This window comes from Anolis carolinensis, chromosome 3 (assembly GCF_035594765.1).
Source record: "Anolis carolinensis isolate JA03-04 chromosome 3, rAnoCar3.1.pri, whole genome shotgun sequence".
In the NCBI taxonomy this organism is placed as follows: domain Eukaryota; kingdom Metazoa; phylum Chordata; class Lepidosauria; order Squamata; family Dactyloidae; genus Anolis; species Anolis carolinensis.
The window spans coordinates 3,476,919-3,494,123 of record NC_085843.1 but is presented as its reverse complement, the minus strand read 5'-3'; the positions used below and the strand labels follow the sequence as shown (position 1 = coordinate 3,494,123).

The 17,205-nt window shown below is 41.9% G+C and overlaps 1 protein-coding gene across 4 annotated transcripts in view; it reads right to left on the bottom strand.

Moving 5' to 3' along the window:
* Positions 1–17,205, bottom strand: part of arrb1 (arrestin beta 1) — a 182,961-nt gene that overhangs the window by 33,987 nt on the left and 131,769 nt on the right. For all 4 annotated transcript variants that reach the window (XM_062974415.1, XM_062974416.1, XM_062974414.1 and 1 more), the window contains exons 3-6: positions 16,647–16,707; positions 6,064–6,108; positions 3,461–3,657; positions 1–48 (exon numbers count right to left, since the gene is read on the bottom strand). The exon at positions 1–48 is cut by the window's left edge and continues 12 nt beyond it. In XM_062974415.1, coding sequence (XP_062830485.1) covers positions 1–48; positions 3,461–3,657; positions 6,064–6,108; positions 16,647–16,707 — 351 coding nt within the window. The remainder of the gene's footprint in view (positions 49–3,460; positions 3,658–6,063; positions 6,109–16,646; positions 16,708–17,205) is intronic.

Sequence of the window (17,205 nt, the reverse complement as noted above, 5' to 3'; positions counted from 1 at the left end):
TTCAGGTCCCGGCTGCAACGTCACCGAACAGGGAAGGTTAGGAGGGATCTGGAAGAAGAAACAACAGGGTTTTTTTTGTGCAGGAACGAGATGCCCAGCATTTTTCACGTGTCATTCGATGCGCCTGGCAATTTCCCACGTTGCAAAATGGTCCTTTCTGGCTCTTCTAACCCAGCTTGAGGATAGCTGGATGGAGTAACTTTTCTCGTGGGAAAATCGTGATAAGGAACTAGGGGGTGGGATGGTGAGAATAGCAGGAAAAGCAGGGCATTTGAGTAGAAAACACCATTTGCGGGTTTTTTCTTGGCCTGTGGAAACCTGAGCAATAAAGTCAATTCTGCAGTGAACTTTGTGGGTGGGCTAAACTGCTGGCTAGGTTCTGCAGGGAGTGACAGCCTGTCCAACTGACACATGTCTGGAGGAATGATTTCCCCCCCCTTTCTGCACATGGCTCAACCACTATATGTTCACAGGGAATGAGCCAACATGAGAACCATGTCCATGATTTCTAACATTTTGTATAACCACTAGCTGTGCCCAGGCACGCATTGCTGTGGCGAATTATGGTGGCATGGGAAATAGTCAAGATAATCCAGTTCAAAGCAGATAAAATAAGATTATAAATGGGTTATATAGCTGTGTGGAAGGACCTTGAGTCTACACTGCCATCTAATCCAGTTAAAATCAGATAATCTGTATCTTATAGGCAGTGTGGAAGAGGCCTAAGTGAGGCCTAACTCTGCCTGTCCCCTGGGCTGAGTGGGTTGCTAGGAGACCAAGTGGGCTGAGCTTAGCCTTCTAACTGGCAGCAATTGGATAAAAACAATTATTCCTCTCCCTCTAATTAGGACTTTATTTTTGTTTTCTTTTTGTTGTATGAACGTAGAGGCATGGATGAGGGGTTGTGCTGCCAAGTTTAGTGTTTCTGGGATGTGTAGTTTTGTTGTTTTGTCCTAGGCCGAAATTTCATTACCCTTTTATATATACAGTAGTGTCTCACTTATCCAACATAAACGGGCCGGCAGAACGTTGGATAAGCGAATATGTTGGATAATAAGGAGGGATTAAGGAAAAGCCTATTAAACATCAAATTAGGTTATGCTTTTACAAATTAAGCACCAAAACATCATGTTGTACAACAAATTTGACAGAGAACGTAGTTCAATACGCAGAAATGTTATGTTGTAATTACTGTATTTGCAAATTTAGCACCAAAATATCACAATATATTGAAAACATTGACTCCAAAAATGGCTTGGATAATCCAGAAACTTGGATAAGCGAGGCTTGGATAAGTGAGACTCTACTGTATATATACAGTAGAGTCTCGCTTATCCAACGTAAACGGGCCGGTAGAACGTTGGATAAGCGAATATGTTGGATAATAAGGAGAGATTAAGGAAAAGCCTATTAAACATCAAAATAGGTTATGATTTTACAAATTAAGCACCAAAACATCATGTTATACAACAAATTTGGCAGAAAAAGTAGTTCAATGCGCAGCAGTGCTACGTAGTAATTACTGTATTTACGAATTTAGCAGCAAAATATCATATGTTGAAAACATTGACTACAAAAATGCGTTGGATAATCCAGAACGTTGGATAAGCGAGTGTTGGATAAGTGAGACTCTACTGTATATGCAATAAGAGGAGGAGAAAAAATAAATAAAAATAAAAGGGGGGGGGGGAGTGGTGCTTTGACTTCCCATCCATGCTTCGAAGACTTTCTTTTTGTTTTCTTCGACAGTTTCTTTCATTTATTCTAGCCTCCATCTTTTTGTTTGTTTTTATATGCAAGACAGATCTATCATGAAGTTCGTTCTTCTTTCTCTTAAGAAGTTTATGACTTTTGTCCAATCTGTTTTATTCTTCCCTTCTCTTATCTTTCGCTTAATCTTATAGATCTGCCGATGTTCGTTGCCCATCTAATCATGCAACTTTCTTGGCAGAATGTTCTCAAGTCGCTCTGACACGAGAAACCTGACTGTCTTGCATGATTGCCATTTTTCCTAAAGATTATGGCATCGTGTTGTCGAAGGCTTTCATGGCCGGGATCACAGGGTTGTTGTATGTCTTTCGGGCTGTGTGGCCATGTTCCAGAAGTATTCTCTCCTGACGTTTCGCCCACATCTATGGCAGGCATCCTCAGAGGTTGTGAGGCATGGAGAAACTAAGTAAGGAAAGGAAAGAATATATATCTGTGTAGAGTCCAGGGTGTGGCAAGAGTCCTTTGTCACTGGGAAGCCAGCATTAATGTTTCAGTTAATCACCCTAATTAGCATTGGAAAGGTTTTGTCTCTTGCCTGGGGGCATCCTTTCTTCAGTCATTAGCTGTCCTCTGCCCTCAGAGTGTTGGTTCCCATCCACTGTTTTGATTTTGGAGTTTTGTAATACTGGTAGCCAGATTTTGTTCATTTTCATGGTTTCTTCCTTTCTGTTGAAGTTGTCCACATGCTTGTGGATTTCAATGGCTTCTCTGTGTCGTCTGACATGATAGTTGTTGGAGTGGTTGAGCATTTCTGTGTTCTCCAATAATATCCTGTGTCCAGGCTGGTTCCTCAAGTGCTCTGCTATGGCTGATTTCTCTGGTTGAGTGAGTCTGCAGTGCCTTTCATGTTCCTTGATTCGTGCTTGAGCAATGCTGCGTTTGATGGACTTGTCCACAGCTGCATGGTATCCGGTAGACTCCTGCAGAGGAGAGAGGATCCCTCTTGTCCTTCGCTGACCGTAGCATTTGTTGGATTTTCTTGGTGGGTCTGTAGACAGTTTGTAGATTATAGCATCGTTTTCCAAAAAGTTATGATTCCTAACAAGGTCATGCCTTTCCAAAGATCATAAAATCTCCAAAAGGTTATGGAGATTTCCATTTTATTTATTTATTTATTTGCAGCATTTATATCCCGCCCTTTTTTCTCACCCCGAAGGGGACTCAGGGCGGATTACAATGAACACATATATGGCAAACATTCAATGCCAACAGACAAACAACATACATTAGACAGACTCAGAGGCATTTTTAACATTTTTCCAGCTTCACCATTCCAGCCACAGGGGGAGCTGTTGCTTCACCGTCCAGTAGTGGCTGTACTTCCTCATTCCTTTCCTCGTGTTTTGCTGGCAGTTTTATGGTGTTGTAAATTAGCCTCCCGCATAAAGCGTCCCTAAATTTCCCTACTTGACAGATGCAACTGTCTTTCGGGGCTGCATAGGTCAACAGCAAGCCGGGGCTATTAATGGTCGGAGGCTTAACCCGACCCGGGCTTCGAACTCATGACCTCTTGGTCAGTAGTGATTTATTGCAGCTGGTTACTAGCCAGCTGCGCCACAGCCCAGGATTTTCCAAAATCCTACACTGTAAGACACTGTGACCACAAAGACCACAGGCTTGACAGACAAAAGAGGGGAGGCAACATGGAAGACATCGGAGGCTGGAAGGGGCACAAGGGACGGATTCCCACCTCGAAGGTGAAAGGGTAGGCCTGCTCTCCCAGCTTCTTAATCAGCCGCTCCTGGAGCCGCGTCAGGGGCTTCTTCTCCTCCGGGACCGGGGGGAAGGCCTGGACGTTGGCCACAAAGAGGTCCTTCCGGAAGGTCAGGCCCAGGACGTCCAGGTCCTCGCGGCCGTAGCGGAAGGCGCAGGTCAGCGTGACGAAAACTGCAAGGAAAAGACAGGAGGCATTGAGCTGGAAAAGGATTCCGGGGAGCATCTGTACCGAAGAATGGATGGAGTTGGACCCCACTTGACCTGCCAAGTGTAAAGATGTGGCAGGGAGAGGAGGAATCTTTTTATTCACTTTAGATGGTAGCGTTACTTAAGTTTAGGATATGTGTGACAGAGGCTTGGATGTTGAAAGATAACAAGTTTATTTCAGGCACAGAGCTTAGTGGTTGCCAATTTTCAAGTCTTGCCTTGCCTTGTGTTTTAAACCACGGACCTTGCCTCTCAGATTCAAGCCTTGTTTTCCAGTTTCCTTCGGATTTACCTTAAGCCTCAAAGACTATGGACAGTTCCCCACACTATTGCTTGCTAAATAGTGTGTGTTTCGGTGGAGTGGATTATAACTTTGGACTTTAATATCACATATTGGACATTGTTTTCCTGGACTATATTTGACCTTTCCTGAAAGGTCTACTCCTGAACTATATTCTACACTTGTTTTTACTGACTTTATATATTCCTTTAATAAAGATATTAGATAGATTCTGGCCTCTGCGCATGGTTATTGGTGCTCTGCAGCCTGGGTCCTGACAGGTAACCTCAGAATGCTGAGATGATTACCTTCCCCCACGTATTGTTAACTCTAATACTTACCCATTTTAAACATAGCCAAATATGACTTTTAAAACACAATTAAACATGACATCTATAAACTAAAACATCACACTTCTTTACACCAAGGCTCAATGTTTTGTAATCCTGGGAGTTGTAGTTGTAGTGCTTATCAGCCTACAGTTTCGAGGATGTTTACAGCATCAAGCCACTGCACTTCAAGTGGTGCCAAAATTGCATTAATTCTATAATATAAATACCATATGCCCAGATGTGTGTCCTCTTCCTCAGTCTAACAGGAGAAATGGGAGGAATCCCAGGGCTGTTCCAAGTAATTGGGTCAGTTTTATTGCTATTCATTCACACTTTTGTACTTGTTGTATTTGTATTCTGTTGCTCTATTGAGTGTTTTTATGAGTTGTCCTTCGGGGAGATGGTGGCAAGATAAGGGTCTATTATTTATGTATTTATTTATTTATTTATTTATTTATTTACAGTATTTATATTCCGCCCTTCTTTCTCACCCCGAAGGGGACTCAGGGCGGATTACAATGAACACATATATGGCAAACATTCAATGCCAATAGACAACAACATACATTAGACAGACACAGAGGCATTTTTAACATTTTTCCAGCTTCACGATTCCGGCCACAGGGGGAGCTGTTGCTTCACCGTCCAGAAGTGGCTGTACTTCCTCATTCCTTTCTTCGTGTTTTGCTGGCAGTTTTATGGTGTTGTAAATTAACCTCCCGCATAAAGCGTACCTTAATTTCCCTAATTAACAGGTGCAACTGTCTTTCGGGGCTGCATAGGTCAACAGCAAGCCAGGCTATTTAATGGTCGGAGGCTTAACCCGGCCCGGGCTTTGAACTCATGACCTCTCGGTCAGTAGTGATTTATAGCAGCTGGTTACTAGCCAGCTGCGCCACAGCCTGGCCCCATGTATTAAAGTTTATTAAAAGTTAAAGGAGACATAAAACATGTGCCTTAAAAAGCCATTCCTGTTTAAGACATCAAACAGTTGCTTAAATAAATAATACAACATGATCCTATTTCCACTGGGGATATATTCGCAAACTTTGCAAAAAATATGCAGAGAAACCCTACTTAAATGAAGGACTTCCAGCCCAAGAATATTAGTATAGATCTATAAAATGCTGAGACAGGACATATTTTGTGGATAAATGAAACTCTGCAAAAAAAGTCAATTATTGTGCAACAGAAAAGCCATTATTTACATAGAAAACAAGGTGGGTCATGTTTTTATCGTGTGCATGTTTTTAGTAGGTTGTTGATTTTTGCATAAAACCTGACATGTTTTTCTTTGTATCTTAATTCTTCCGCAATATTTCAGTATGTTTGAATGCAAAGAGAAGGTTATTCATCTATTATTTCTTCCCTCATTCTTGGGAAGGTGATTTTACAACCCAGAAAGAAACAAGGATAAATATAATAATGATGAATATGTTTTCTATCCTTTCCTGGAGCAACAGATGCTTAATATAATCGTAATGATGTTTAGCTTACTCTATCATGGGGCAGTTGCATCTAACTTGATTATTCATGTTTGTGGCTTATTTTCAACTTGTATTACTGAATCAAAGCATCGGACGGGACCCCCAGAGGTCATCTATTCCAACCCCGTGCAATGCAAGAATACCCAAATAGAACACTCTCAAAAGATGGCCACAGAGGCTCTGTTGAAAAGCCCATTAGCTTCCAAAATATTCCAAATTGCCCTGTTGAATAAATTCTTTCTAATGTTAGTCAACTGAGATATTTAATTACCTTTACGTTCTTTTAGGTATTCTGGATCCACCAACACGACACCATCTGCAACAGAAAGAAATAAGTAAATTACTCCTCTGAACTCTCTCATATTGTTACTACAGGTTGAGTATCCTTTATCTGGAAATTCTGCATACAAAATACTCCCAAATCCAAACTTGTACACAAACTTTGTTTCATGCACAAGCTTCTTAAAAATATTGTATATCGAGATGCCATCCTAACATTGAAGCCTGGAAAACTACAAAAAGGAGGCGAAGAATTAATGAACAGTAATTAAAAGATGCTGAAGTGTTGATAACAAAAGACAAATGATTAACTTTTGGTGGAAAACAACATGTTTCCATTACCAAAGATAATGGTCCTTACGTTTAAGAATAAAAACTGACATGACTTAAAGAAGTCAAAACTACAAGAAGGAGGTGAAGAATTCATGCCGAACTGTTGATGACCAGAGACACATTTATTAACTCTTGGTGAATTTTTTTTCCATGAAGAATGCCAGAAAATCTTAAAAAGGAAATTTCCGATTAGGATTAATGGACAAGGAGATAACCTTTGACTTAAATAAAGATATTTTATTCACATATGTGAATACTGCTGACAGAGTCACCTATGCGAAATATTGGAAATCCGAGGAGACACCTGGAATAGAGGAATGGAGAAGTAAACCATTAGAGATTAAAGATATGGACAAACTAACCTTCCTGATGAGAAAGAATTCAGGAGGCCCCATCAAACTAACAAATTGGGAAATCATTTAGGAATATTTTTAAAAAAATAAAAGATTGATAGGAACAACAACAAAATTACTAGATCAATAGAAGGGGAAAGGCTCTCTAGAAATACCCCGGAAAGGACTGGAATATCACACCTCAGGTTAGTTTCACCTTGCTGAACATACCAGGCTGTACACAGGTTGAAATCTTTTGTAGTTTGTTAGGAAACTAGCTTGGGGACCCAGCGGTGCCCGGGTCATTTGAGAATGGTATTATTTGTCTTTCAATGTTATGTATTCTGTTTTGAGTGGGTGAACTACAATTCCCAGAATCGTGGGTCAATCCTCCCCAAACCCAGCCTGTATGAAAAGTTGGCCATTTTGGGGCCTGTGTAACAAGTGTGGTCCAGATCTGTCGTTGGCTGGTCATCACCTGGGTGCAGTACTCTCTGGATGGGGGTGAATGACTACAACTCACAGAGTCCCGGGACAATTGCCCAAAAACATCTGTCAGTATGCACAGCAGGCAATGTTCAGTCTGTGTGCCAAGTTTGGTCCAGATCCGTCATTGGCTGGGTTCAGTGGTGTTTGGATGGAGGTGAACTACAACTCCCAAAATCAAGGCCCATTTCCAAAAACCCCTGCAGTATGTTCAGTAGGTCATGAGGCTTCTCTGTGTGAAGTGTGCTCCTAGTGCATTGTCGGTGGGGGTCACTACATCCAAGAGTACTGAAGGAACTAGCGGAAGTTATTTCAGAACCACTGGCAATCATCTTCGAGAGTTCTTGGAGAACGGGAGAAGTCCCAGCAGATTGGAGGAGGGCGAATGTGGTCCCTATCTTCAAGAAGGGAAAAAAGAACGACCCAAACAATTACCGTCCGGTCAGCCTCACATCAATACCAGGCAAGATTCTGGAAAAGATCATTAAGGAAGTGGTCTGCGAACACTTAGAAACAAATGCAATCATTGCTAATAGTCAACACGGATTTACCAAAAACAAGTCATGCCAGACTAATCTGATCTCTTTTTTCGATAGAGTTACGAGTTGGGTCGATACAGGGAATGCTGTGGATGTAGCGTACCTGGATTTCAGGAAGGCCTTCGACAAAGTCCCCCACGACCTTCTGGCAAGGAAACTAGTAAAATGTGGGCTAGACAAAACTACGGTTAGGTGGATCTGTAATTGGCTAAGCGAACGAACCCAAAGGGTGATTCTCACCAATGCGTCGTCTTCATCATGGAAAGAAGTGACAAGTGGAGTGCCACAAGCAGGGCTCCGTCCTGGGCCCGGTTCTGTTCAACATCTTTATTAACGACTTAGACGAAGGGTTAGAAGGCACGATCATCAAGTTTGCAGACGACACAAAACTGGGAGGGAGAGCCAACACTCCAGAAGACAGGAGCAGAATTCAAAACGATCTTGACAGACTAGAGAGATGGGCCGAAACGAACAAAATGAAGTTCAACAGGGACAAATGCAAGATACTTCACTTCGGCAGAAAAAATGGAAATCAAAGATACAGAATGGGGGACGATGCCTGGCTTGACAGCAGTGAGTGCGAAAAAGACCTTGGAGTCCTCGTGGGGAACAAGTTAAACATGAGCCAGGAATGTGATGCAGCGGCAAAAAAAGCCAATGGGATTCTGTCCTGCATCAATAGGGGAATAGCGTCTAGATCCAGGGAAGTCCTGCTCCCCCTTATTCTATTCTGCCTTGGTCAGACCACACCTGGAATCACACTGGGTCCAATTTTGGGCACCGCAGATGAAGGGAGATGTTGACAAGCTGGAAAGCGTCCAGAGGAGGGCGACTAAAATGATTAAGGGTCTGGAGAACAAGCCCTATGAGGAGCGGCTTAAAGAGCTGGGCATGTTTAGCCTGCAGAAGAGAAGGCTGAGAGGAGACATGAGAGCCATGTACAAATACGTGAAGGGAAGTCACAGGGAGGAGGGAGCAAGCTTGTTTTCTGCTGTCCTGGAGACAAGGATGCAATGGAACAATGGCTTCAAACTACAGGAAAGGAAGGAGATTCCACCTGAACATCAGGAAGAACTTCCTCACTGTGAGAAGGGCTGTTCACAAGTGGAACTCTCTCCCCGGGGCCGTGGTGGAGGCTCCTTCTTTGGAGGCTTTTAAGCAGAGGCTGGATGGCCATCTGTCAGGGGTGCTTTGAATGCGATTTCCTGCTTCTTAGCAGGGGGTTGGACTGGATGGCCCATGTGGTCTCTTCCAACTCTACTATTCTATGATTCTATGATTCTATGATTCTCTGGATGCAGGTGAACTATAGCTCCCTTTTTGTCAGGACCCAGGCTGCAGAACACCAATAACCATGCACAGAGGCCAGTCTCTATCTAATATCTTTATTAAAGAAATATATAAAAAGAATAAAAACAAGTGAAGAATATAGTTCAGAAGCAGACCTTTCAGATGAGGTCAAATATAGTCCAGAAATGTATTGTCCAATATAAGATATTAGAGTTCAAAGTTTTAATCCACTTGACCAAAACACACACTTTGCCAAGCAATAGTGTGGGGAAATGACAGAGTCTTTAAAGTCCAATGTAGCTTGACAACAAGGCTGGAAAATAAACTTGATTCTTGGCTAGATCAAAGACTTGAAACAAGGCAAACATGAAGCATGAAACAAGGTCCGTGGAAAAACGTGAAACAAGGCAGGCTTGAATCTTGATCCGGGAAGCAAGGAACTGGGGTTACGAAGTCCACACACGATCTCTCTCCTGAAGCTGATCAATTGACTCCGCAAAGTTCCCCTTGCGACAAACACCTATATTGGGTCTCGTTTTCCCGCCAACAGAACACTTTCCCTAGAGAACGAGAAGCGAAACCCAACTCTGTCCAGATGCATGACTCCTTAGAATTTCCCAAGGGAAGCAGACCTAATCAGCTAGTTGTTTGGCAGCGATTCTCAGGCTCCAGCGATTAGCCTCTCTGACTCCTCTATCTCTATTATAATTGTCCCTCCGGGAAAACGGGGGGGAGTTCTGCCCAAGGCCTGTTTGGCTGAATTCTTGAGGGCAAACATCCTCCAGGTGGAGAGGCTCTGGCTCTGGCTGAACCGGCGAAAATCCCATGTTTTCCTCTTCGTCTGCCACAATAGTACTAGGAACAGGACTACAAGGCCCATGAGTCATCACACTTTTCCCCAAACTTGTCCAATATGTTCTATTGGTTATGGGGGCTCCGTGTGGCAAGTTTGGTCCTGGTCCATCATTGGTGGGGTTCGGAATGCTCATTCATTGCAGGTGAACTGTAAATCCCAGTACCTACGACTTCCAAATGTCCAGGCCAATTGCCCTCCAAACCCCCCAGTATTGAAATCTGGGCATATCGAGTATGCATGGCAAGTTTGGTTCAGACTCATCATTGTTTGGGTTCATAGTGTAGGTGGGTGTAGGTGAACTATAACTTTTCTACATTCCCCAGTAGGAGTGACAGTGCTTTGACTTGATGCAGGGTGAACTACAACTTCCACCATGTGGAGTCAATCCCCTAAACTCCTCCAGTAAATGTAGTTGCAGCTCAGTTCTGCTCTGTTTGTTATGCAGAGAGATTTGAAAGGAAAGGGCAGTAGGCGGGGTCATGCAAACTCCACAGAAATGGAGAACCCTGGGATGCCTGCCTGTGGTGCAAGGGCAGTAGGCAGGGTCATGCAAATTTCCCAGCAATGGAGAACCCTGGGATGCCTGCCTGTGGTGGAAGAAAAAGCAAAATGTAGGATGAAATGGTCCCCAAATGAAAGCATTCCTCGGGTGGTGGGCTGTAGTGTTTGGGGAGGACATTGGCAGGGGTTGGGCTACATGTTCAAGGTGCTCACTGTAACCACAATGTCAGTGCAAATTAGTGACTTGCTGGTTTTTCAGGAGTGAGAAGTGTAGCCTGTTTGTGGAGGCTGGAGGCTGTCTCTGTGAGCGGACACCCGTGCCACATACACACATACGGGTTTTCACTTTTATTATGGATTTAGATTTAGATTAGATTTAGATTAGATTTAGATTAGATAGGAAATAAATAGTTCTTAAAAAGCAAAAGTAACGATCCAAAAGATTGTTGCAAAACCAAGGCAATAAAGAATAATCCAAGAAAACCTTAGGCATAAAACAAGGTCCATGAATGCGTGACAAAGTCCCATGAACTTGAATACACAAAGCTGCAAGGTAATCCATGAAAGCAAGAGCTTGCTCCTTGACTCAAAACGAGATGTTGCTTTTGGCAAAGGTTTCTCTCTCAGCACACCCTTTAATATTCTCTGCACAGCATGAATGCATTTCTTTGGCCTCTGACCTCTCTCTTGTTTGCTATTCTAACACTCCTGCAAACCCGGAATTCCCAACGGCCAGCTCGATCCACTTAATCAAGAAGAATGCTTACTAGATGAATGAATGATGAATGAATGTTATATATGTGAGTACTGACTTAATATCCCCTTTGTCTGTGTAACCAATATTATATACAGTAGAGTCTCACTTATCCAACATAAATGGGCCGGCAGAATGTTGGATACGCGAATATGTTGGATAATAAGGAGGGATTAAGGAAAAGTCTATTAAACATCAAATGAGGTTATGATTTTACAAATTAAGCACCAAAACATCATGTTTTACAACAAATTTGGCAGAAAAAGTAGTTCAATACGCAGTAATGCTCTGTAGTAATTACTGTATTTACGAATTTAGCACCAAAATATCATGATGTATTGAAAACATTGACTACAAAAATGTGTGGGATAATCCATAAAACGTTGGATAAGTGAGTGTTGGATAAGTGAGACTCTACTGTACTTTATTTCCCATACTACTAGACTACACCACGGCAATGCGTGGCCGGGCACAGCTAGTAGTTATTATAAAACCCAGTATTGGAGTCTGTGTCTACTTCTTTCTCAGAAAGTGCCTAATGCCACCTGTCTCACTGAAAGCAGAGCAAAAGAACCTTTTATCGCAGGGGTCCCCAAACTTTTAAAGCAGAAGGCCGGTCCACAATCCTTCAGACTGTGGAGGGGCCGAATTATCATTGGAAAAAAAAAACGAACAAATTCCTATGCACATTGCACATGTCTTATTTGTAGTGCAAAACAACAACAGCAATGAAAGTACAATACAATATTTAAAAATGAAAACAATTGTAACCAACATAAACCTATCAGGATTTCAATGGGAAGTGTGGGCCTGCTTCTGGCCAATGAGATAGTCAAGTTAATTAGGATTGTTGTTGTTGTGTGCCTTCAAGTTATTTCAGACTTTGGGCAAGCCTAAGTCTAAAATGATTTATTTACTACATTTATTTATAACATTTATATCCCGCCCATCTCACCCTGAAGGGGACTCAGAGCAGCTGTAAGCACATACAATCTATATATATAAAAGAGTGATGGCATCACAGCAATTCACAAAACAACAAAAGTACAGGCCCCCCAACCTCAAAATTTGACAACACAACCCATCATCCACGCCTCAAGGTAGATACAACAAAAAGAAAAGAAAAATAAAGTCCTAATTAGAGGGAGAGCAATAATTTTTTTATCCAATTGCTGCCAGTTTAGAGGGCTAATCTCTGCCCACTTGGTTGCCTAGCAACCAAAGGACAGCCAGGTTTCAGTTAGGGGACAGGCAGGTTTAGGCCTCACATAGACTTCTTCCACAGATTATCTAATTTGCACTGGATTATATGGCAGTGTAGACTCAAGGCCCTTCCACACAGCTATATAACCCATTTATAATCTTATATTATCTGCTTTGCACTGGATTATCTTGACTCCACACTGCCATATAATCCACTTCAGTGTGCATTTTATACAACTGTGAAGAAGGGGCCTCATATAATCCAGTTCTGAGCAGATAATATAAGATTAGAAATATACAGTAGAGTCTCACTTATCCAACGTAAACAGGCCGGCAGGATAAGTGAATATGTTGGATAATAAGAAGGGATTCAGGAAAAGCCAATTAAACATCAAATTAGGTAATCGTTATACAAATTAAGCACCAAAACATCATATTATACAACAAATTTGACAGAAAAAGTAGTTCCATGCGCAGTAATGCGATGTAGTATTTACAGTAGAGTCTCACTTATCCAACACTCGCTTATCCAACGTTCTGGATTATCCAACACATTTTTGTAGTCAGTGCTTTCAATATATCGTGATATTTTGGTGCTAAATTCATAAATACAGTAATTACTATATAGCATTACTGTGTACTGAACTACTTTTTCTGACAAATTTGTTGTCTAACATGATGTTTTGGTGCTTCATTTGTAAAATCATAACTTAATTTGATGTTTAATAGGGTTATCCTTAATTCCTCATTATCCAACATATTCACTTATCCAATGTTCTGCCGGCCCGTTTATGTTGGATAAGTGAGACTCTACTGTACTGTATTTACAAATTTACCACTAAAATATCACAATGAATTTAAAACACTGACTACAAAAACATTGATTATGAAAAGGCAGACTGCGTTGGATAATCCAGAACATTGTATAAGCGAATGTTGGATAAGTGAGAGTCTTCTTTAATATGAAATAATTACTGGGATAGAATAATGCAGAACAATATAATCTCTAAAACCAGGACAGTAAATAAACAGGGGAATTCCACACAGGAAACAATCAGGGCCAGCTAACACCTCCCAACAAAGTATTCCCATCATCAAAGTCTGGCAAATCCTGTTTTCTCAGGGCCACAGACAGTAGAAGCACATAAAATATCGCAAACAACACCACTCTGAAAACAAGGGAATTCCAGACAGGAAACAATCAGGGCCAGCTAACACCTCCCAACAAAGTATTCCCATCATCAAAGTCTGGAAAATCCTCTGTTTTCTCAGGGCCACAGACAGTAGAAGCACATAAAATATCGCAAACAACACCACTCTGAAAACAAGGGAATTCCAGACAGGAAACAATCAGGGCCAGCTAACACCTCCCAACAAAGTATTCCCATCATCAAAGTCTGGAAAATCCTCTGTTTTCTCAGGGCCACAGACAGTAGAAGCACATAAAATATCGCAAACAACACCACTCTGAAAACAAGGGAATTCCAGACAGGAAACAATCAGGGCCAGCTAACACCTCCCAACAAAAACTCAGGGAGGAAACAGCCAGGCTTTAAAGCTGCCAGGCCATTACATCCTAATCATTTTTCCTAATTGCAGCATTCATACTTGCCTCCAACAAACAAAAAAAACCAATCAGAAATATTGTATATTCACAACCTTTAGGAAATAATATCCCCTGATGGTGCAGCGTGTTAAAGCGCTGAGCTGCTGAACTTCTGGACCAAAAGGCCGAAAGGTTTCAATTGGGGGAGCGGAGAGAGCCCCCACTGTTAGCCCCAGCTTCTGCCAACCCAGAAGTTCAAAAACATGCAAATGTGAGTGCATCAATAGGTACTGCTCCGGCGGGAAGGTAACGCCGCTCCATGCAGTCATCCTACATGACCTTGGAGGAGTCTATGGACAACGCCGGCTTTTTAGCTTACAAATGGAGATGAGCACCAACCCCCGAGTCAGACATGACTGGACTTAATGTCTGGGGAAAACCTTTACCCTTGACCTTAACTACCACCGATTCCTCAATACTTTATTTCCCAGACCACCAGACTTCGCCACAGCAATGCGTGGCCGGGCACAGCTAGTACATTATATTATTAGCATAGCACAATATTAGGATTGTATATTACTATATTGAACTATACCACTATACTGTAATATTATATGTAACTAGCTTTGCCCGGCCACGCGTTGCTGTGGCTTATGGGAATCCTTTGTTGGCCAGATGGAATAGCAGTGAATAGCCTTGCAGTCTCAAAGCCTGGCTGTTTTCTGGAGTAGCTGGAGCTTTTTGTTGTATGAACGTAGAGGCATGGATGAGGGGTTGTGCTGCCAAGTTTAGTGTTTCTGGGATGTGTAGTTTTGTTGTTTTGTCCTAGGCCGAAAGTTCATTACCCTTTTATATAGATAGATATATATCATATAATTAATCTTATTATATGGTATTATTAGTATTATATTGTATAACATTATATGATTATCAATATTATATGTATATACAATATATTATATTATTTAAAATGATATAAAATATTATATTATAAAACTGAGGGCAGGGGCCAGGCAAATGTCCTTGGAGGGCCGCATTCGGCCCCCGGGCCTTAGTTTGGGGGCCCCTGTTTTATCGTTTCAAAAAGTACCATATGACACATCTTCCCTAATTCCTTAGGGCTTGGTTGACTATTCTCCACATGTCATTCCGCACTTAGTACTGGCCATTTAGAGGAAAAGCAGAAGGATGGAACCAACATTGCAATCTGCAAAAAGAGCAAGGCAAGGCAATGCAAGCAATAAAGTTTTCTGGAGGTCAGCCTGCTCCAGGATTACAACCCGAAAGCTCTCCAAAGCCCAGCTGAGCTGCAAACAGGCTCGCTAAAGTGAATTTCCTTCTTCAGACCAGAGAGAAAGGAGAGTCGAGGGAATGCTAAACTGGAACACAACACAGAGCAGGGCTGAGGCCGGATGTTGACAAACTTGCAAGGAGAAGAAACTGGCCATCGGGGAGAGGATTCAGTGCCCACTTAGAGCAATTTCCTCTGGTAATTAAAAACTGCAAGGGAAAAATGGGCAGCCAGCATCAAACCACCAGGACATTGCTGTTGAAAACACTACATTTTTGTTCCTTGGTTATCAATGTTATTTCCGAATTGTTCCGATCATAAAAACATGGCAGAGTTTATTAAACTGCAATGTCTTTGCAGGAGGCACATCCTGCAGCACATCATATTATTATTATATTTATTATAGTATATTATAATTATAACTATATAATTATAATCCATTACACTATGTCACATGATTTTTGTTCCTGGGTTATCAATGTTATTTCCTAATTGGTTCTATCACAAAAGCATGGGGAAAGTTTATTAAAGTGCAAAAACTTTGTCTTTGCAGGAGAGACATCCAGCAGCACAATCTATCTATATATAAAAGAGTGATGGCATCAGGGCAGCGGACAAAACAACAAAACTACAGGCCCCCCAACCTCGAAATTTGACAACACAACCCATCATTCACGACTCTAGGTTGATATAACAAAAAGAAAAGAAAAATAAAGTCCTAATTACAGGGAGAGGAATAATAGTTTTTATCCAATTGCTGCCAGTTTGAAGGCTAAGCTCCGCCCACTTGGTCTCCTAGCAACCTACTCAGTCCAGGGGACAGGCAGAGTTAGGCCTCACTTAGGCCTCTTCCACAGATTATCAAATTTTAACTGGATTATATGGCAGTGTAGACTCAAGGCCCTTCCACACTGCTATATAACCCATTTAGAATCTTATATTATCTGCTTTGCACTGGATTATCTTGACTCCACACTGCCATATAATCCACTTCAGTGTGCATACTAAACATAAAGACAACCATACAACAGACATTCAATACCACCACTACCTCAACAATTTCTCACCAACACCACCAGACAACGCCACAGCAACGCGTGGCCGGGCACAGCTAGTATATTATAATTATATTATTATTAATAATAATAATAATAATAATAATAATAATAATAATAATAATAATAATATACACCATCAAGGCCATAAACACCTGGGCCATACTTGTCATAAGATATACTGCTGGCATCATAAAGCTATGAAATCCTTGGAGTTGTGGTTTTCTTCAGCCTTTCCTGACAAAAGGAGCCAATGCCTCACCAAAGTACAACCCCCAGGATTCCATAGCATTGTGCCCATGGCATGTAAGTGGTGTCAAACTGCATTAATTTGACAATGTAGATTCACCCTGGTCTACCAAGCAGGACTGAGCCCAATACAGACTTACCAACGGGATCGACGACGTCTATGTGGTCAACAAAGTCCCTCTTTCCAAGGTAGACTGTGAGCTGCGAAGAAGAGACAAAAACACCAGGAAGATGTCAGCAACCAACACAAGACAAACCAAAATGAATCGCATTGGCTTTTTGAGCTGCCGCATCACACTACTGGCTCATGCACCCCAACGCAGGCCAACTGGACCCAGTGATTTTGGTTGTTTGGATTGAACACTTATTATTATTATTGGGTTGCTGTAAAGTTTTCCAGGCTGTATGGCCATGTTCCAGAAGCATTCTCTCCTGACATTTCACCCACATCTATAACAGGCATCCTCAGAGGTTTTGAGGTCTGTTGGAAAGCAAGCAAGTGGGGTTTATATATCTGTGGAATAATGTCCAGGGTGGGAGAAAGAAAGAACTCTTGTCTGTTGGAGGCCAGTGTGAATGTTGTAATTAATCACTCTGATTAGCATTTAATGGCCTTGCAGATTCAAAGCCTGGCTGCTTCCTGCCTGGGGGAATCCTTTGTTGGGAGGCATTAGCTGGCCCTGATTGTTTCCTGTCTGG